A 23,741-nucleotide genomic window follows, 5' to 3' on the forward strand; every position below is an offset into this window, starting at 1 on the left:
CAACATCCTTTCAATTTTGATACCTCTGGTAGTGTCAGCCTGCCAGAATGTCATATAACCTATGCCCTAAGTAAAGAGAAACAATTCTGGAGCATGTGTAATATGTGTTCAGCAGGCTGGGTGGCCAGCTGGGTGGCTGGCTGGGTGGCTGGCTGGGTGGCTGGCTGGGTGGCCGGCTGGCTGGCCAGCTGGTTGGGTGGATGGGTGGCTGATTGACTTTGGCTGTGTCTATCTCCATCTGTCAGTCTGTCTGTATCTATCTCTGTCTATGTCTGCCTCCGTCTCACAGGTACACACAAATGCAATTATACATAGTGTAAATTATCTAGGATAACCCAAAGAAATCCAGACAGTGCTATACTGTGCTTGTAGAGATAAGGCATAATAAGCACAACTGGCAAGTAATACGCATTTTCAGTTGTTCGGGAATCAGATGTGACGACTCTGCATCGTGTGTAATACCTGTTGGTTCATGAGTGGCTCTCTCTCTGAAACAGAAAGAGAAACAAGCAGACAGAGATAGGAAGACAGACACACAGGCAGACAGATAAGCAGAGAGAGAATTAAACAGAGAGAGAGCTAACAATGAAAACAAATAAAGCCAAGGCAGTGCACAATCATCAAGTGTCACTCCACTGCTACACTGTGGAGTGGGGTGACACTTGACGATCATCAAGTGTCACTCCACTGCTGCACTGTCAGCAGTGGAGCGACACTCGTCTTACACCAAGTTTCAAGGAGTTTCGTGTATACTCCAGCATGTCTAAAACATTGCTCGGAACTATAAATACTCTGAATATATTTCTAGACAACAGTATGTGACTAAGGCAGGTGAAAATGTTCACCTGTCAGTGTGTTTGTGACTATTTGAGTACTATTTCATGAAGTACATAATATCAGTGTCAGAACAAATATTGGCTATGAAATCACAAGTACTACCAAAAATTGTAATTATCAGAACATAAAAATTATATAAATTAAAAAAAAAAGTGAGAAAAAAAAAGGTATATTGGCAACACTTCTGCAAGCAGCAGAACTCCATGTTGCCGTCAGGTGAGCATCCAGCGCCAACTTTGTGGTCTTATTACACACAGAAAATTGCCCTCTATAATTAATAAAAAAAAAACTTTTTTTTTTTTTTTCAAAATATTTGGAGCACTGGGCAAGTGAATGTAGATCTACATTTGGATTATTGCCGTTTCATTTAATTTTAATTTAAACTCTCTTGTACTTCTTTCTGCTTTTCCACATGAGCATCATACTTGCTTAATATATCTTGGGCTTGTTGACACATTCTTGCTTTTTGCTGACAACAACAAAACAAATGTCACATTTATGACTTTGCTCTAAGCTCAACATACCTGTACTATACCTATGACTGGTTTTAAGAGTTATTCCACACTAAGCCCAGCCTGACACCAAGCCTTCCTGTTGACTGCCTAGTCAACCAGGCTGCTGCTGCCAGCAGGCTCCCATAAGCATCATGACTCAGTGGACCAGGCAGGAGATAGAGGTCTAGTTTCTTCTTGAAAACATCTTCGTGTATTCTGGTAAAAAAATGCATTAAAATATTACAGTATCTATGTAAAACATTATAGGTAGTAGGTTGGTAGACAGCAACCGCCCAGGGAGGTACTACCGTCCTGCCAAGTGAGTGTAAAACGAAAGCCTGTAATTGTTTTACATGATGGTAGGATTGCTGGTGTCCTTTTTTCTGTCTCATGAACATGCAAGATTTCAGGTACGTCTTGCTACTTCTACTTACACTTAGGTCACACTACACATACATGTACAAGCACATATATACACACCCCTCTGGGTTTTCTTCTATTTTCTTTCTAGTTCTTATTCTTGTTTATTTCCTCTTATCTCCATGGGGAAGTGGAACAGAATTCTTCCTCCGTAAGCCATGCGTGTTGTAAGAGGCAACTAAAATGCCGGGAGCAAGGGGCTAGTAACCTCTTCTCCTGTATATATTACTAAATGTAAAAGGAGAAACTTTCGTTTTTCCTTTTGGGCCACCCCGCCTCGGTGGGATACGGCCGGTGTGTTGAAAGAAAGAAGAATGTAAAACATAATTAAAACTAATAAAAAACTAGACATATTTTGGTTGCTGCTCGATCTGAGAAAGATATCCCTGTAATGCACAGCCCCAGCCCCCCTGTACCTCAATGTACTCAACATACTTAGTGCAGTGTGTGGCATAAAATTCGAATGCAGCATAATATAAAAACATGTTTATGCTTATGTGTGTTTGTATGCATATGCATATGTACATTTTTGGATATGTACATGTATGCATAAGTGCTGTATTATTCTGTGGATGAATGAAAGAATGCATATATATACATGTATATATATATATACAGGTCCGCCATCACAAATCCGGCAATCAGTTATTCGGTTCCTTCAGTTATTCGGCACTAATTTTGGCTAGCATAATTTCAAATTTCCAGGGTCGCCACACCAACCTGCTGGTACTGTTTGGTGGCGCTACTTGCTGCATAAGTCATTCCAATTCCTTTTTCTCCATTTATTGTTTTAACCTGCTTACTTTTAGCCCTAGCCATGGTTCCAATGAATAAAAGAAATGCTTCTCATTATGTAAAGCACCTACACAGTACATTATCCATTAAAGATAAGGTGGCTTTGAAGACACTGTTGGTTGCCATGAACTCAGTATCATGATGCAGGAGAATATGCTTTATTATTATGCTAATATCAACACTACAGCTTATTTGCCTATCACAATTGATCTAATATGACATAATAAACAATATAAATAACATAAAACATAATAAATGCTCCAGAATAAATAATATTTGGCATAACACAGAGCAGTTCGACGGAGGTATGAAGAGGATATGGTATACAAATACCATTCTCCTATCCCTGTCTTGGGGGCTTATATTAGAGAAAACGGAGTGTAGCACAGGGCTATGATATACACTCGTACTGCACCATAAACCTGAAACAAAAAAGTTATTTTCTCTCTATAGATTATCACACATAGCAGCATATGTGTAGAGAACCTAGGATAACCCAAAAAAAGTCAACATGGCTTATTTTTAGCACCTGGCTTGGGTTAGCCATATATGATTTTTGGTAAATATTCGATTTCCAGCCAGGGTAGAAACATTAGGCGTGTTTCTTTACACCTGTTGTCTATGTTTACCCATCAGTAAATGGGTACCTGGGTGTTAGTTGACTAGTGTGGGTGTTATCCTGGGACATTGACCTAATTTTCTTGAAATATTCTGCATAACAAGCGGCTTTCTATACAGTAGTATGTCATTGATGTCAGCTAGGCCTGTATACCTTGTACATGTACGTGTAGTAATTAAAGATATTCTTCTTTCTTTCAACACACCGGCCGTATCCCACCGAGGCGGGGTGGCCCAAAAGGAAAAACGAAAGTTTCTCCTTTTACATTTAGTAATATATACAGGAGAAGAGGTTACTAGCCCCTTGCTCCCGGCATTTTAGTTGCCTCTTACAACACGCATGGCTTACGGAGGAAGAATTCTGTTCCACTTCCCCATGGAGATAAGAGGAAATAAACAAGAATAAGAACTAGAAAGAAAATAGAAGAAAACCCAGAGGGGTGTGTATATATGTGCTTGTACATGTATGTGTAGTGTGACCTAAGTGTAAGTAGAAGTAGCAAGACGTACCTGAAATCTTGCATGTTCATGAGACAGAAAAAAGGACACCAGCAATCCTACCATCATGTAAAACAATTACAGGCTTTCGTTTTACACTCACTTGGCAGGACGGTAGTACCTCCCTGGGCGGTTGCTGTCTACCAACCTACTACCTAGGAATTAAAGATATTATTATTATTATATTATTTTCTCAGTTGTTTGTAGGGTTATCTTATTCAAACTTGGGCAATGTATGATGGAAAGATACTTCTTCACGTACACCAAAAATGAAAGAAATCAGACCATAAATAGCGGAGTTCACTTCTCAGCCATTAGCGGCTGCTTAGCGGTATATTTTTGTATGGTTGTTATGGTTATATTCTCATTTTTTCGGTCTCATTTGATAGAATGAAAGATATATTACAGAAATAGATATGATTTTGATTGCTTTCATGACGAAAAGTACCTTGAAATTGTGCTCACAGTAGCGAAAATGTTCTATTCCTTAGCGAAGCTCAAGAGTAAACAAATGATGTCACCGTCCAATGCCTGTCCGCCTGCCAGGCCAATACGTAGTCAAGAATGGCTTGACATTATTTATACAATTATTACAATAATGCAGCAGTCTGCATAACAGTAAATCTTCTATTTTTTTGTGAATAAAAATTCCAAATGAAAAGCAAGAGTAATATAAGAGGGGCCTGTAGCCATGACTAATTAACAGAGAAAATGTTATTTTAGTGCCAGGAATGTCTGCATTGTTTATTCTGGATCCTATTTTGAAATTGGCATCTGTTGAAATTTGTGTGAAATCGGCCAAATTGCCAATTTCTGACCACTTTATTGGGTAGTTGAAATAAGAGGATGGGCGGTTTCTTTTACTCAGTTGACAGACTGGAAGTAAATAAGTTTATTCAGGTATACACAAATACAGTTACATCAATTATCATACATAGCAGAGTACGTATAGAGAACCTGGGATAACCCAGAAAAGTCAGACAGTGACTTATTTCCAGTACCTGGCTTGGGCTTGCCATATATGATTTTTGGTAAATATTTTTTTTCTCGGATGTTTGTTGGGCTATCTCATTGAAACTTGGGCAATGTATGATGGAAAGATGCTTCTTAATGTACAACAAAAATAAAAAAGACGGACGATAAATAAGGGAGTTAACTTCTCAGCCATTAGCCGCCTCTTTGCAGTATATTTTCGTATGGTTTTTATGATTGTATTCTCATTTCTTTGGACTCATTTGATAGAATGGAAAATATATTACAGAAATAGACATGATTTTGATTGCTTTCATGATGAAAAGTACCTCGAAATTGAGCTCAAAGTAGCAGAAATGTTCAATTTTTGCCGATGTTCAATGAACTGTGTAAGTCAAGTTGGTTAAATTTATTAAGTGTATTCTAACCTAACCACTCTGTAATTCGGCAAACTCAGTAATCCGGCACACTACAGGTCCCAATGATGCCGGATTTGTGATGGAGAACCTGTATATATATATATATATATTTTTTTTTTTCTTCAACAAACCGGCCACATCCCACCACGGTAGGGTGACCCAAAAAAAAGGAACATTTTCACCATCATTCACACATAATCACGGTCTTTGCAGAGGCGCTCAGATATGACAGTTTAAATGTCCCTCCAAAATTCCAATATCCCAAACCCCTCCTTTAAAGTGTAGGCATTGTACCTCCCATTTCCAGGACTCAAGTCCAGCTATCTGGCTTCCCTGAATCCCTTCACAAAATATTACCCTGCTCACACTCCAACAGAACGTCAGGTCCTAAACCTCACCCGTCTCCACTCGCTCCTATCTAACATGCTCAAGCACGCTTGCTGGAAAGTCCAAGCCCCTGCCCCACAAAATCTCCTTTACCCTCACCCTCCAACCTTTCCTAGGCCAACCCCTACAGTGCCTTCTCTCCACTACAGATTTATACACTCTCCATCCTCTCTAAATGTCTGAACAACCCCAACAACTCCTCCTCAGCCCTCCGGATAATACTTTTAGTAACCTCGTACCTCCTCCTAATTTCCAGACTACAGATTCTCTCCATTATATTCACACCACACATTGCCCTCAGACACAACATCACCACTGCCTCCAGCCTTCTCCTTCTTGCAACATTCACCACCCATGCTTCACACCCATATAAGAGCACTGGTATGACTATACTCTCATACATTTCCCTTTTTGCTTCAATGGATAACTTTCTTTGCTTCCACAGATTCCACAGTGAACCACTCACTTTTTTGCCCTCATCAATTCACCTAGTCTTTCACAGACCCATTTGCTGACAAGTCCACTCCCAATTATCTGAGTACATTCATTTCCTTCAAAGGTGATATGAAAAGGACTTGGCAAACTCTCTCCAAAATTTTGGGCTCTAGAAAACTGTCTAGAAACAGAGAGATAAACTTAACTAAACCAGATGAACCTTACATACAGCCTACAGACATGGCCAACAAACTTAATGTCTTCTTCTCTACTGTAGGATCAAAGCTATCAAGCAAAATTCCAAGCTCAAATACTCAGCTGAAAAACTACCTCACTGGCAACTACTCAAATACTCTATATCTAGTTCCAACTAATTCTACTGAAGTCTCACTCATCATTAAATCATTAAAAACAAAGCATAAGTTCTAAGTAACTTGCCACCATTCATATATAAAAAAGCAGATCATGTGCTGTCAACCATTACTGCAACACTGTTTAATAAATCTGTTCAGTCCTCAACCTTCCCATCCGCACTCAAGACAGCAAGGGCTACCCCGATCCTCAAAAGAGGTGATCCAACTGATCTGAACAACTATAGACCTATATCAAACTTGCCCTTACTTTCTAAAATATCAAAAAAATAATACATAAACGACTTTACTCCTACCTTATATCCAACAACATACCCCTGCCAGTTTGGGTTTAGACCAAAAAAAAAAGTATGAATGATGCTATTATACAAGTGCTTGAACTAATATATACAGCCCTTGATAAAAATATCCACTGGGGCTCTTCACTGACCTATGGAAAGCATTTGATACAGTGGACCACAATCTTCTGCACTTAAAACTAAATCATTACAGCATCAGTGGACCTTCCTAAAATCTTACCTTAACGATAGACGCTAGTATTTATACTCAAATGGAGTCAACTCCACTATCCAGCCTGTAGCTGTTGGAGTGCCCCAGGATAGTGTCCCAGGCCCAATCCTCTTTTTCATCTACATCAATGATCTCCCCAATGCATCTCAACTCCTTAAACCAGTTCTATTTTCAGACGACACTACTTAGGTGTATTCCCACTCAAACCCAGCCATACTTAGACACACTGTAAACAATGAGCTGTTAAAAATATATACTTGGATGATCAACAAACTCACTCTCAATATAGACAAAACATACTTCATGCTGTTTGGAAACAGAGCCTTAAGTACCCAACTTAATATATCGATAAATGGTTCACCTATTACAAGACACGTTGAGGGTAAATTTCTAGGCTTTCTCCTTGACTGTAATCTTAAATTTCTTTCCCACATCCAGCATACATCCAAGAAAATTTCCAAATCAGTATGCATCCTTTCTAAGATACAATATGTACTATGTACCCCAAACGACACTCCTTACCCTATACCACTTTTTAATACATCCTTGCCTCACCTATAGTATTTGTGCATGGGGATCAACCACAGCCAACCACCTTAAACCTTTAATAACCCAACAAAAATCTGCTGTGCAGATGATTACCAACTCCTGTGCCAGAGAGCGTACCCCACCACTTTTCAGAAACCTGAACCTACTATATATATTAGACATACACTCATATTATTGTACCTACTACATATACAGAACATTAAACTACAATATAAACCCTCCACTTAAACTTCTCCTTGATAGCTACAACAGAACACACAGTCACAACACATGGCACAATCCACTCTTCGACATCACTCGTGTCAGTCTCACACTGCAAAAATGCAATGTACATAAAGGCCCTGAAGATTTGGAATTCACTACCTGAACCGGTAGGGCTATGCTTAAAAATCATCTCGTCTCTTAATTCTAACCAAACCAGCCAAAAACAACTTCTAATCAGTTTGAAGCAACTCTCAAATATTATATTATACATGACCTCTAGTTTATTAAACATCTGCCAATCCATGAAATATTACTGTCTGAACCATTAATTGTAATATAGTGGTACCTCGAGTTACGAGCTTAATTTGTTCCAGAAGGCTGTGCGACTGCCGATACTGAACGAATTTGTTCCGATTAGGAATAATGTAAATTAGATTAGTCCGTTTCAGACCCCCAAAAAATACACTTATAAAAGCACTTACAAAAATACACTTACATAATTGTTTGAGTCGGTACCACTGTATTGTTTTTATGTGCAATTGCAAGGTTATTATTCATATAAACCTCCACCCTGACTACCTCGCATTAGTATTAAGATAAAATAAAGATTTATTAAAAGGATAACCACACTTTTCTAGTCAAGACTTAAGTTGTTGTTATGTGCTAGGATTAGTCTACCTGAAATGCCCCAACATGATAGTGACTTTCTTTGTGCTTAACAAACCAAAATTTTAATTACACATTGTAACCTTTGCAAAGAAATAAAAAATTTATTATTTATTCCATACTCCTCTCCTCCCACCAATCTGATGTCCAATCTTTCATTACCTAAATATTTTGTTATCCTCATCACCTTACACTTTCCTATGTTCACTTTTAATTTCCTTCTTTTACATACCCTACCAAACTCGTCCACTAACCTCTGCAACTTCTTTTCAGAATCTCCCAAAAGCACAACTCCCACTTTGTGTTAGATTCTTTATCTTTTAATCCCATGCCTCTTGCCAACACCTGAGCATTCACTTCACTTACAACCCCATCTATAAATATATTTAGCCATGGTGAAATCACACATCCCTCTCTAAGGTCTACTTTTACTGGAAAATAATTTCCCTCTCTCCTCCTACAAACTCTAACCTGAGCCTCAAGCTCCTTGTAAAAACTCTTCACTGCATTCAGCAGCCTACCTCTTATTCCATACATTTGCAACATCTGCCACATTGCCCCCCTATCCACCCAATCGTACACCTTTTCCAAATCCATAAATTTTGCAAAAACTTCTTTACCTTTATCTAAATAATGTTCACCCATACAGGAGGCCCTCCACATTCGCGAGGGTTAGGGGATCAAGAACCTCACGAATCTTGAAAATTCGCGAATGTTTGGTGTGCAAATATGATGTAGGGAAATATAATAATACTGTACTGTAGTGTTCGCAAATGTTTTGATATGCAAATAGTATATTGTAGGAAAATATAATAACAGTATTTACTTAGCCTAACAATACTGCTTCCTTAACCCTTTGAGGGTTTCGGCCGTACTAGTACGGCTTATGACCCAGGGTTTTTGACGTACTAGTACGCCTAAATTCTAGCACCCTCAAATCTAGTGGGAGAAAGCTGGTAGGCATACATATGAAAGAATGGGTCTATGTGGTCAGTGTGCGCAGTATAAAAAAAGTCCTGCAGCACACACTGCATGAGAAAAAAAAACTTTGACCGTGTTTTTGGAATAAAACAGCAACTTTGCACTGTATTTTCGTATGGTATTTATTGTTGTATTTTAGTTTTCTTGGTCTCATTTTATAGAATGGAAGACATATTACAGAAATTGAGATGATTCTGACTGGTTTTACCTTGAAATTGAGCTCAAATTAGCAGAAATGTTCGATTTTTACCAAAGTTCAAAAGTAAACAAATCATGCCAAGCGTCCAATACACGTCAACTGGTGAGTCTAATATTCTTTCACAAGTGCAGTGATATTATTTATACCATTTCTACACTAATGCAGCAGTCTGCATAACAGTAAATCTTCTATTTTTTGTAAGAATAAAAATTGAAAGTGGAAAGCCAAAGAAATATAAGAGGGGCCTGAGGATGTGACTAACGAACAGAGGAAATATTATCTTAGTGCCAGGAATGTCTTTCTTGTTTATTCTGGACCCTATTTGGAAATTGGCATCTTTTGAAATTTTTGTGAAATTGGCAAAATTGCTAAATTCTGACCACTGTATTGGATAGTTGAAATCGGTAAATGGGTAGTTTCTTGTACTCATTCAATAGAAATAATAGAGTTCTAGAGAAATAGTTATGATTTTTATCGACTAGTACACTGGAATTGGCCGAAAATAGGGCTCAAAGTGGGCAAAATCGCCGATGCATAAACATCGTCGAGACCGCTAACTTCGCGACAGCATAATTCTGTTAGTTTTCCATTAAATTTCATACTTTTGGTGTCAATATGATCGGGAAAAGATTCTCTAGCTTTTCATAATTAATTTTTTTTTTTTTTTTAAATTTGGCCAACCTTGAGAACGAGTCTTGGAGAGGGCCTGTCGACCCTCAAAGGGTTAACCTATAGAGTGCACTGCTTTTGTTTACATTAAATAATTTTCCAATGGCAGAATTGTTCAAATAACCTGCCCTACATTTGTCTAGCAATTTCACCTCCTCCAGGTTCATGACTTTCTTTGAGCACTTAGGGGTTGGCTCATCAATAGCAACTGCTGCTTGCTTGGGGGCCATATTTGTACCACCACACAAACACACGTGTACGGTAGGACATGAACAGTAACTGGACAATGAGGGAGTGGCGGACTGGCAGGCTGCCGGTTAAGGGGGTAAAAGGGAGGGTAGTAGGGAGGCGGCGGGAAGTGTTTTCCCATACTTCTTTCCCACATGAGCATTCACGAAAGTTCGAAGCTCGCGAAAGTGGAACTCGCAAAAGTGGAGGGTTAGCTGTATGTTTCTCTGTGAACACTTGGTCTACAAACCCCCTATCCTTCCTAAAGCTTCCTTGTTCCTCTGCAATCCTGCTCTCCATCTTACTCTTAATTCTTTCAATAATAACTCTACCATGCACTTTACCAGGTATACTCAACAGGCTTTTTTTTTTTTTTTTCCAACAAGTCGGCCGTCTCCCATCGAGGCAGGGTGACCCAAAAAAGAAAGAAAATCCCCAAAAAGAAAATACTTTCATCATCATTCAACACTTTCACCACACTCACACATTATCACTGTTTTTGCAGGTGCTCAGAATACAACAGTTTAGAAGCATATACGTATAAAGATACACAACATATCCCTCCAAACTGCCAATATCCCAAACCTTAAAGACGAACCACTGGCCTCCACGTGGCAAGGTCTGGTAACTCAGAGATAACTCTGAGGCTGACAGTGGTCGCAAATAAATTTGAACGTAGTAGGTTGGTAGACAGCAACCACCCAGGGAGGTACTACCGTCCTGCCAAGTGAGTGTAAAACGAAAGCCTGTAATTGTTTTACATGATGGTAGGATTGCTGATGTCTTTTGTCTGTCTTATAAACATGCAAGATTACAGGTATGTCTTGCTACTTCTACTTACACTTAGGTCACACTACACATACATGTACACATTTATTTATACACACTCATCTGAATTTTCTTAGATTTTATCTTAATAGTCCTTGGTCTTATTACTTTTCCTTTTATATCCATGGGGAAGTGGAATAAGAATCTTTCCTCCGTAAGCCATGCGTGTTGTAAGAGTCAACTAAGATGCCGGGAACAATGGGCTAGTAACCCCTTTTCCTGTAAAGATTACTGTTAGTACTGTATTTTATACTGTAAGGTTTAGGATAAACACTGTGTACAACACAAATAGTTGTTTATTTCCCAGAAATTTGGCATAAAAAACACGGTCGTAAGTCGAGTGGTCGTAAGTCGAGCAGGTCGTAAGTCGGATGGTAGGTGTATATACACACCCCTCTGAGTTTTCTGCTATTTTCTTTCTAGTTCTTGTTCTTGTTTATTTCCTCTTATCTCCATGAGGAAGTGGAACAGAATTCTTCCTCCGTAAGCCATGCGTGTTGTAAGAGGCGACTAAAATGCCGGGAGCAAGGGGCTAGTAACCTCTTCTATATATATTACTAAATGTAAAAGGAGAAACTTTCGTTTTTCCTTTTGGGCCACCCCGCCTCGGTGGGACACAGCCGGTGTGTTGAAAGAAGATATACATACACACACCCTTCTGGGTTTTCTTCTATTTTTCTTACTAGTTCTTGTTCTTGTTTATTTCTACTTATCTCCATGGGGCAGTGGAACAGAATTCTTTCTCCGTAAGCCATGCGTGTCGTAAGAGGCGACTAAAATGCCGGGAGCAAGGGGCTAGTAACCTCTTCTCTTGTATATATTACTAAATGTAAAAGGAGAAACTTTCGTTTTTCCTTTTGGGCCACCCTGCCTTGGTGGGATACAGCTGGTGTGTACATACACATGCATGTACAAACACACACACACACACCCCTCTGGGTTTTCTTCTATTTTCTTGCTAGTTCTTGTTCTTGTTTATTTCCTCTTTTCTCCAAGGGGAAGTGGAACAGAATTCTTCCTTCATAAGCCATGCATGTTGTAAGAGGCAACTAAAATGCCAGGAGCATTTTAGTCACCTCTATACATTACTAAAGTTAAAAAGAGAAACTTTTGTTTTTCTTTTTAGGCCACCCTGCCTCAGTGGGATATGGCTGGTTTGTTGAAAGAACACATATATATATAAACACACACACACATGCATATATATGTGCATATGTCTGCATAGACATGAGTATGTATGTATGCTTTGCATATGTATACATGTGTATGTGTATAATATTGTAATATATAACAATCAATCAGCAATACCTATCAGACAATTCCTTAAGAGTTGTGACTTCAAACTATATACAGTGGACCCCCGCTTAATGATCACCTCCAAATGCGACCAATTATGTAAGTGTATTTATGTAAGTGCGTTTGTACGTGTATGTTTGGGGGTCTGAAATGGACTAATCTACTTCACAATATTCCTTATGGGAAAAAATTCGGTCAGTACTGGCACCTGAACATACTACTGGAATGAAAAAAGTTCGTTAACCGGGGGTCCACTGTATATGTATCAATGTTCAGTGTATCTACAAAAATAATTTTTTCAAGGGATTTGTTTTCCCATTTATATTAGAGAAACCAATACAATAATCTCAATGAAAGTCACATATGTTATTCTACTATGAAATGACACACAGCAGATCACAGCATTTAAAAAGAGTTCAGCATAATATTTGATGTTAAAATCATTAGTAAATTTGAGGCTATAAAGGCCATTAAAATAGTAAGTCCTCTAAGACACACTATTGAAATATTATTGAAAGTTTGAGGCCAACCAGAAGCAGCATTTTTTAGTTATCACACAGAACCCAATAATTCCAGTTTTTTTTTAACTACAGTGAAACTCCAGTTTTCATACAGTTCACATGTCATACAATTTGGATTTAGAACACTTTTATGGGCGAAATTTTGGTCCGGATTTCATACCTCAATCTGGAAATTGTACATATCATATGCATTCGCCTGCCCAGGAACGCCATCAGTCTGGCTTTGTCACTGGTTGAGTGAGCATTCATCCAAAACATTTCGCAATTTTTGTGCTTGTTTATCGATTGCGACTGTGAAATAAGCCACCATGGGCCCAAAGAAAGTTCCCAGTACCAGCCCTATGGAAAAGGTGAGAAACACGATAGAATTCAAGAAAGAGATTGTAGAAAAATACGTTTAGCCGAGTTTGCCAGGATGTGTGGGAAGTCGAAATCAACAATCTGTTCCATCCTAGAAAAGAAAGTAGAAATCAAGGAAGCTGAAGTTGCAAAAGGGGTACATGTGCTAACGAAACAGAGATCACAAACAATCGAAGATCTGGAGTTGTTGTTGTTGATGTGAATCAACAAGTAACAGGTCGCCTTCTTCAATATGCTAACAAGAGTCTTCAATAAAGGTATGTAATGTTCATTTGTCATTAAAATTGGTGTTTTATATTTATTTCTCATTGTTTTCTGTATGTAAAACTATACTAGTTATTCTTTAAAAATGTATTTTTTGTTAATATTTTTGGGTGTCTGGAACGGATTAATTGTATTTACATTATTTCTTATGGGAAATATTAATTTGGGTTTCGTATGTTTTGGTTTTAGACTGACTTTCTGGAACGGATTAAGTACGAAAACTGGAGTTCCACTGTATGTTCGTATATTGGCAAACTTTCATCAACACAGAATAAACTTACTGGGTACTGTACATGCATCATCAATTAAAGATTGAACCTAATCAAAAGAGGTATGTATACTGAAGTATATTTAACAAGACTTATCAGGAAACAAGTTTCATAGTATTTTAAATATAAAATTGACATATGTGCACCTACACCTACACACTTCAATAATACTCAGCCTTTGTCTATGTAGGATACGTGTTGAATGTTTGAACCTAATTTTAAGAGGCTTTTTAAAATTAATGGACCCATTCTAAGAATCTTGGAATGGTCTATATAACATTGACCAGAGGGCAGCTACACAAACCGATAGTTGCATGAACAATTCCCTAGTTACAGTAACCCAGCAATGAAAATCTAAAGCTGATCAAATGAGGCATCCTCAAGGTATAAAAAATGAAAACTGAGGCAACCACTTCAAGGTATCCCTTCTGGTAAACCTACAAAATAAAGTCAAAAAGACCATTTTTAATTATTTTGACTTGAATATATAGTGTTCTGAAACATTGTTTATCAGTGTTCACATAAGTCTAATTTGACTACCAGCAATGCCTCAATTATTTTGCAAATGCCCATACTAAAGATTTTCACACTTGAAGGTTGGTAGAAAGTCTAAAAGATTTTGCATCAGGTCACCCAATTAAGGAAGGAACATTCCCAGAAATATAACTACAACAACAGTAACTGTTATCAAGAGTAACTGTTAATATTTACTAATACTGAACAAAATGCATAGCTATTAAACATATCTTTCCGTGAATACTGATGTTATACATCAAGCTGAATTCACTCTGAATATTTGTCAAGTCACCTCTTCTCACTGAGGAATGGTAATACTGGGTATTTGTAATAAGACCAATTACAATATTCCACCACTTGTCCCAATGTTTAAAATTCCAAGAAATCATCCAGTCAACAAGAAATACTGTGGAAAACCACAACAAATCTGGGAATGCCATTATTAATTTTCACGGGATAACTATTTTTACTACAAGTAAAGTTGCCTATCACAGCCACATCACTTTTATTCTTGTGCCAATTGTAGTGATTATTAGTCAAAAGTCAAGAGTAGGATCACATTAATATGTAAATATCAGATGGTTCCAGGAGATATTATTGCTAAATAAATTTTGTATTTAATGATTCATGAAGGATACCACCAAATTTTAACTAAAATTATGTGATGAATGGTTTGAAAAACCGACAAGTTGAAGATTGAGACACTTATGCAGCATATGGGAATCTTTATTCAGGAAACGTTTCGCCACACAGTGGCTTCATCAGTCCAATACAAAGAGGAAGGCGTAAGGAGAGGAGGAGAATGAGGTAATCAGTCCCTCAACCTGGAGTCGATCATTCTACAAGATTGATGGACTGAACACATCGACTCCAGGTTGAGGGACTGATTACCTCATTCTCCTCCTCTCCTTACGCCTTCCTCTTTGTATTGGACTGATGAAGCCACTGTGTGGCAAAACGTTTCCTGAATAAAGATTCCCATATGCTGCATAAGTGTCTCAATCTTCAACTAAAATTATGCTGATGCTTCTTAGCTTCTATTAAACTTACCAAGTTTGCAAAGGGGAATAGTTCAAAGAAATTGAAGCAAACATGTCCACAGCTTTAAGATACAGGATAATTGAATTTAACTGCTATCTGGAAATACTGTGATTATAATACACTCACCTAAAGAATTCGTTGTTAAAACTACAGAGATCCTTATTGCTAGTACTAAAACCATAAAAGTCACTGTACCACAGAGCTAAATAATTTAAATAAGTGATAAAATATGCCCATAATATTCATTTGCATATTTGACAATAACAAAGTAGTCATTACATCAATGCATCCTACTGTACATGACAAGTACAAAGCATCTAGTAAAATAACAGCACCAATATCCTATTACACAGTACTTCAACAGTGACTGTTTAAAGTGCTAATTTTCAAGAGGATAAATACTTAGCTATAAAAAACAGTATCATCAGTTCATACTGTAAATGCCTATGATAATCTAAAGTGTACAATAAAACAACTTTATTATGATGAATACATTAGATAAAAATAAAATCACTGCTAATATTGCTCAAGCAATGAATTTTTTTTATTAATTTGTACAGTAAACATTTTTGTATGCATGCATATACTGTACATATAAAATGTTATTAGTATCACTTTACAGTAGATCAGCTTACTGTAACACACTGTAAAAATCTATAAATAACTACAGTATGTGAAGCAATAAGATATCTTTCCATTGCTTATATAATGCAGAATACTGTAAACAGTAAAAGTATAATGTCTATTCCTCAAGTAGAGTACTGTGTATGTGTATTGAAACTAGATACCCAAGGAGAGAATTTGTTTAACAGCTCTGCTTTGCAGGATAATGTACTTTCTTTAACTGCATTGTATACAACCTTTAGAAGAAATTATGGAAGATCCACATGTCATAAGAATTCTACAATTCTCTGTCTATGTCACAGGGATCTCTACGTATCTGTTTTACTTGTATCGTGGGCGGCGGAAGATCCACAAGAAAATATTTTTAAATCTTCTCCAGCGGGACAGGGGTTTACTTCTGCCAGCAGGAACACCTTCGATTGCCTCCTTCTGTTTCTTTCTGATTTCCCTCACAAGCATGTGGAAAGCATCATCAACAAAGTGTCGTAAAGCTGCAGATGTTTCAAAAAAGGGGCAGCCCATAGAATGTGCAAGAGCTTGGCCCTCCTCTGTTGTAACCTGAAGATAATAAAAAAAACTTTTATTTAAAAATGTTAAGTTACTTAAAATGGAGAAAATGTGGCAAACTAAGGTAAATTTGAACAATACATATACACTTAGAATAGAGCAAGAATTCATTAATACAATGTTTCACTTTCCTTGAGTGAAGTTATCTTTATAACTTTCTCTGCTCTGTCTTGGTATTATCTATCTCATCAGCATTCTGCTTTCCAACTAGCAGTAAGGTAAATTTCTCTATATTATTGAAGATATTTAGTCAGGTAATGACCTAAGGAATAAGGAAAATTAATGACTAGCTATTACAGAAGTTTTACTCTCATGAGAGACATTCAAGTCTTTACCCACTAAGTTATATATGCTACTCATTTACTACCCATTTATTTTACAATTTTCATTTACCATAAAAAGCATATAAAGCCAAAAATCACCTTATTATAAGGCCTGTTTTCAAAAAATAGGTATCTTGCAGTTAAGAATTTCCTCTTTCTAATGAAGATTTTTTCTTTTTAAGAAAATTGGTTGTGCTGCTTTCTTGATACTGGTCTTCAAAAATGGCCTAAAATTCTTGTACAATGAGGTCTGTGAGGGCATTTTTAGGTACCATTAGCATAGAAACTAAAAATGTTTGGAGTCTGATATTTTAGGATTGTGACAATGTCCACTTGGGTCGCTGGCTACAATAATGTCATACTAAAATAATGTTTTCCTTTAGAGATACATATAGGCAGCTGAATTCAAGATTCAATTTTATACAACAGATTTTTTGCCTATTTTGGCTTCATACCTGTGAAAAAAGTAAAATTAAGTTTTAGGACTGCAATTTTTTAAATCAGCTCCAAAATTTGTATAGACATATCTACTTACACAACTTTTACTCTTCAAGATCTGCCACAGCAATAACCTGAATATTGTTGATTGTGTACAACAGGTTAGTGAAACTTTCACCTGCCTCCACTCCTTGTCATGAACTAAAATTTTCCCAAAGTTAGTTTGATACACATGCCAACCTGCACGTAAAATTTTATTGAAATTGGAGATGGTCAGGTGCGACAATTTACAAAATTGATCCACTTGATATGGAATGACCCAGCAGAGTTAGATTCCCATTCAGCTTTGAGTTTAATGGAAGAAGCAAAATCGTTAAGATCATTGATAAATGGTTGGAAGAGACTAAATGAAGGATTGCTTCATCTCCTTATACTTACTGTATGTCTCTTTTGAACTTATTCACCTTTAAGTGGATTTGAACTCCACTTTCTTTCAAGGTACATTTTACTCTCAAACCTTCGGAGTCACTATGGGCACTAATCTATCCCCTGTTCTTACTGACCTTTACACGGAATACAGTGGAACCTCAATATTTGTACATCCCTATACAGTAGGGTCCTGCTGTATGGTGTTCCACTAATACGGACATTTCAAATTATAACCAAAACTCTCTATATGGCTCCCCCCACCTGACTTTCTAATACGGTCACTGTGAGCCACCTGGTTTGTTTACATTCTCCATGAGCACGACTCTCCATTATGACTGGAAACTTTAAAAAATTTCAATTGTTTTAACCCTTAAACTGTCCAAACGTAGATCTACGTTTTTTCAACATTTGAAAGTACAGTGGACCTTCGACATTCGATACTAATCCATTCCTGAGAGCTATCGAATGTCGAAAATATCGAAAGTCAAACTAATTTTCCCCATAAGAAATATATTTATTATTATTTTTTTTTTATTAACACACTGGCCGATTCCCACCAAGGCAGGGTGGCCCGAAAAAGAAAAACTTTCACCATCATTCACTCCATCACTGACTTGCCAGAAGGGTGCTTTACACTACAGTTTTTAAACTGCAACATTAACACCCCTCCTTCAGAGTGCAGGCACTGTACTTCCCATCTCCAGGACTCAAGTCCGGCCTGCCGGTTTCCATGAATCCCTTCATAAATGTTACTTTGCTCACACTCCAAAAGCACGTCAAGTATTAAAAACCATTTGTCTCCATTCACTCCTATCAAACACGCTCATGCATGCCTGCTGGAAGTCCAAGCCCCTTGCACACAAAACCTCCTTTACCCCCTCCCTCCAACCTTTCCTAGGCCGACCCCTACCCCGCCTTCCTTCCACTACAGACTGATACACTCTTGAAGTCATTCTGTTTCGCTCCATTCTCTCTACATGTCCGAACCACCTCAACAACCCCTCCTCAGCCCTCTGGACAACAGTTTTGGTAATCCCGCACCTCCTCCTAACTTCCAAACTACGAATTCTCTGCATTATATTCACACCACACATTGCCCTCAGACATGACATCTCCACTGCCTCCAGCCTTCTCCTCGCTGCAACATTCATCACCCATGTTTTACATCCATATAAGAGCGTTGGTAAAACTATACTCTCATACATTCCCCTCTTTGCCTCCAAGGACAAAGTTCTTTGTCTCCACAGACTCCTAAGTGCACCACTCACCCTTTTCACCTCATCAATTCTATGATTCACCTCATCTTTCATAGACCCATCCTCTGACACATCCACTCCCAAATATCTGAATACATTCACCTCCTCCATACTCTCTCCCTCCAATCTGATATCCAATCTTTCATCACCTAATCTTTTTGTTATCCTCATAACCTTACTCTTTCCTGTATTCACTTTTAATTTTCTTCTTTTGCAAACCCTACCAAATTCATCCACCAACCTCTGCAACTTCTCTTCAGAATCTCCCAAGAGCACAGTGTCATCAGCAAAGAGCAACTGTGACAACTCCCACTTTATGTGTGATTCTTTATCTTTTAACTCCACGCCTCTTGCCAAGACCCTCGCATTTACTTCTCTTACAACCCCATCTATAAATATATTAAACAACCACGGTGACATCACACATCCTTGTCTAAGCCCTACTTTTACTGGGAAATAATCTCCCTCTTTCCTACATACTCTAACTTGAGCCTCACTATCCTCGTAAAAACTCTTCACTGCTTTCAGTAACCTACCTCCTACACCATACACTTGCAACATCTGCCACATTGCCCCCCTATCCACTCTGTCATATGCCTTTTTCAAATCCATAAATGCCACAAAAACCTCTTTAGCCTTATCTAAATACTGTTCACTTATATGTTTCACTGTAAACACCTGGTCCACACACCCCCTACCTTTCCTAAAGCCTCGTTGTTCATCTGCTATCCTATTCTCCGTTTTACTCTTAATTCTTTCAATAATAACTCTACCATACACTTTACCAGGTATACTCAACAGACTTATCCCCCTATAATTTTTGCACTCTCTTTTGTCCCCTTTGCCTTTATACAAAGGAACTATGCATGCTCTCTGCCAATCCATAGGTACCTTACCCTCTTCTATACATTTATTAAATAATTGCACTAACCACTCCAAAACTATATCCCCACCTGCTTTTAACATTTCTATCTTTATCCCATCAATCCTGGCTGCCTTACCCCCTTTCATTTTACCTACTGCCTCACGAACTTCCCCCACACTCACAACTGGCTCTTCCTCACTCCTACAAGATGTTATTCCTCCTTGCCCTATACAAGAAATCACAGCTTCCCTATCTTCATCAACATTTAACAATTCCTCAAACTATTCCCTCCATCTTCCCAATACCTCTAACTCTCCATTTAGTAACTCTCCTCTCCTATTTTTAACTGACAAATCCATTTGTTCTCTAGGCTTCCTTAACTTGTTAATCTCACTCCAAAACTTTTTCTTATTTTCAACAAAATTTGTTGATAACATCTCACCCACTCTCTCATTTGCTCTCTTTTTACATTGCTTCACCACTCTCTTAACCTCTCTTTCTCCATATACTCTTCCCTCCTTGCATCACTTCTACTTTGTAAAAACTTCTCATATGCTAACTTTTTCTCCCTTACTACTCTCTTTACATCATCATTCCACCAATCGCTCCTCTTCCCTCCCGCACCCACTTTCCTGTAACCACAAACTTCTGCTGAACACTCTAACACATTTTTAAACCTACCCCATACCTCTTCGACCCCATTGCCTATGCTCTCATTAGCCCATCTATCCTCCAATAGCTGTTTATATCTTACCCTAACTGCCTCCTCTTTTAGTTTATAAACCTTCACCTCTCTCTTCCCTGATGCTTCTATTCTCCTTGTATCCCATCTACCTTTTACTCTCAGTGTAGCTACAACTAGAAAGTGATCTGATATATCTGTGGCCCCTCTATAAACATGTACATCCTGAAGTCTACTCAACAGTCTTTTATCTACCAATACATAATCCAACAAACTACTGTCATTTCGCCCTACATCATATCTTGTATACTTATTTATCCTCTTTTTCTTAAAATATGTATTACCTATAACTAAACCCCTTTCTATACAAAGTTCAATCAAAGGGCTCCCATTATCATTTACACCTGGCACCCCAAACTTACCTACCACACCCTCTCTAAAAGTTTCTCCTACTTTAGCATTCAGGTCCCCTACCACAATTACTCTCTCACTTGGTTCAAAGGTTCCTATACATTCACTTAACATCTCCCAAAATCTCTCTCTCTCCTCTACATTCCTCTCTTCTCCAGGTGCATACACGCTTATTATGACCCACTTCTCGCATCCAACCTTTGCTTTAATCCACATAATCCTTGAATTTACAAATTCATATTCTCTTTTCTCTTTCCATAACTTATCCTTCAACATTACTGCTACCCCTTCCTTAGCTCCAACTCTCTCAGATACTCCAGATTTAATCCCATTTATTTCCCCCCACCGAAACTCCCCTACCCCCTTCAGCTTTGTTTCGCTTAGGGCCAGGACATCCAACTTCTTTTCATTCATAACATCAGCAATCATCTGTTTCTTGCCATCCGCACTACATCCACGCACATTCAAGCATCCCAGTTTTATAAAGTTTTTCTTCTTCTCTTTTTTAGTAAATGTCTACAGGAATAACAAAAAAAGGCACAATACCGTGACTGGAACGATACACAAATAACCCGCACATAAAGGAGAGAAGCTTACGACGACGTTTCAGCCCGACTTGGACCATTTACAAAGTCACACTAACCAGAAGTGGAGCAGGACGGCTATATATAGGCAGGTAGTAGTAGTAGTAGTAGTACAAGAATGGTATATAATACCGACAAGATGAAATTAAGACACATGCGCAACACCCTGTGTGTCTACAGGAGAAGGGGTTACTAGCCCATAGCTCCCGGCATATGACATGCATGGCTTACGGAGGAAAGATTCTTTTCCACTTCCCCATGGACAATAGAAGAAATAAAGAAGAACAAGAGCTATTTAGAAAAAGGAGAAAAACCTAGATGTATGTATATATATATGCATGTCTGTGAAGTGTGACCAAAGTGTAAGCAGGAGTAGCAAGATATCCCTGTAATCTAGCGTGTTTATGAGACAGAAAAAGACACCAGCAATCCTACCATCATGCAAAACAGTTACAGGTTTCTGTTTCACAGTCATCTGGCAGGATGGTAGTACTTCCCTGGGTGGTTGCTGTCTACCAACCTACTACCTAAAGAAATAATGGAAATCAAATTAATCCATGCAAGACACCCAAAAGAATGAAAAAAAAAAAATTACCACATGAAATATTAAGTTTAATGCAATAGAATAATTACAATAACAACAATAACAATAGATTAATAACAATAGAATAATTGACACTTACCTTTAATGAAGATCTGGTGATGATTGATGGGATGGGAGGGGAGTGTGTGGATGGTGCTAGTGTTTAGAAGGGGAATCCCCTTCCATCAGGACTTGAACTGGCAGCCTCACCATGCCTTACTACACTGTGTATGCCACTACGATTCTTAAATCTTTCAAACCAACCTTTGCTGGCCTTAAATTCACTCGCATCACCACTAGTTGCAGGCAATTTCTTTACCAAATCATCATGCACTCCGACACACGCACTCCACTTTCGTACTTTGCAATTATCTCTTTCTTCATTTCAATAGTCATTAGCACCTTTTTTCTCGAAGGGTTGGCACTAGAAGCTTTCTTGGGGCCCATGGTTACTTATTTTGCAGAAACAACCACCAAAAACAGTGATAATATGGAATGTACTGAATGTATCCTTAGATGCGCACACACTGGCTGGCTTGTAAACACTGGCACACACAGGGCAGTTCAGGCCACACGTGGACACGTCTTGTACGAATCGTATCGAATGTCGGGTTTTCCATCGAATGTCGAGGCGAAATTTTTGCGTTAAAATGCATCGAACGTTGGATTTATCGAATGTCAGGGGTCCACTGTATGTAAAAAATGTAGAGCTTCTTTTTCTTTTTTTACATTTGAAAACTTGTAAAAAAACTTTGATCTACATTTTTTTTTGTTATATTTGAAAATGTTAAAAAACGTACGCACTATGCATGTGAACATAGATCTGTTTGGACAGTTTAAGGGTTAAAGTAGTTTCACATTTTATATACAGGTACCATCCGACTTACGACCAAGCTTGGTTCTGACCAACTGGTCCCGAGTCAAAATGGACGTAAGTTGAACCTTACTACTGAATATCAACATCACACTTTTGTAATGATTTTATTTTATTGTTTTATTTTGGTATTTAATTTTTTCCTTTACTTTTTATGCTGTTAGTACTCTATTTCATACCATAAGGTTTAGGATAAACACTGTGTACAACACAAACAGCTGTTTATTTCCCTGAAATTTGGGATAAAAAAACATGGTCGTAAGTCGAGCAGTCGTATGTCGAACAGATCATAAGTTGGATAGTAGGTGTATACTCTGATAATTACACTTATGTGTACCAGTACCTAAATAAACTTACACACTGCTGGCATACAGATACATGTTAAAATCACTAAGAGTGTCTTATTAGTCTTGAAGATGCCATATTAATGATGATAATGATAACAATAATAACAACGTGTACACAAACATGTACACAAAAGTATTACTGGGGGTAACTGATGAAAATTATTCCTTTCGTATGCCTTCACTCAGAGCGTCATTCCTTCTAAAAATGGTGTTACACGAGAATGGGTGTGTTGCTCTTTATTTATTCTACTTTACCAATGAGGAGACAACTTGTACACAATGTAAAGTGTTTGTATTATGGTATAAGCTTCACAAACATGGAAATGAACGTGTATCAACCATAAGCAGATGTGATCGTCTGTTTGTTTACATACTCTGCGGCTCTGTCCTCTCTCATTTGCTCTTTCTTTC

At 37.9% G+C, this 23,741-nt stretch overlaps 1 protein-coding gene across 1 annotated transcript in view; it reads right to left on the reverse strand.

The window, feature by feature from the left end:
* LOC128703809 (Ras-related protein interacting with calmodulin) overlaps positions 1 to 23,741 on the reverse strand; it is a 131,048-nt gene that overhangs the window by 1,023 nt on the left and 106,284 nt on the right. Inside the window, exon 5 of the mRNA XM_053798651.2 lies at positions 1 to 16,529. This exon is cut by the window's left edge and continues 1,023 nt beyond it. Within this exon, the coding sequence (XP_053654626.2) occupies positions 16,293 to 16,529 (237 nt within the window). The 3' untranslated portion in view covers positions 1 to 16,292. The remainder of the gene's footprint in view (positions 16,530 to 23,741) is intronic.

This window comes from Cherax quadricarinatus, chromosome 87 (genome assembly GCF_038502225.1).
Source record: "Cherax quadricarinatus isolate ZL_2023a chromosome 87, ASM3850222v1, whole genome shotgun sequence".
Taxonomy (NCBI): Eukaryota; Metazoa; Arthropoda; class Malacostraca; order Decapoda; family Parastacidae; genus Cherax; species Cherax quadricarinatus.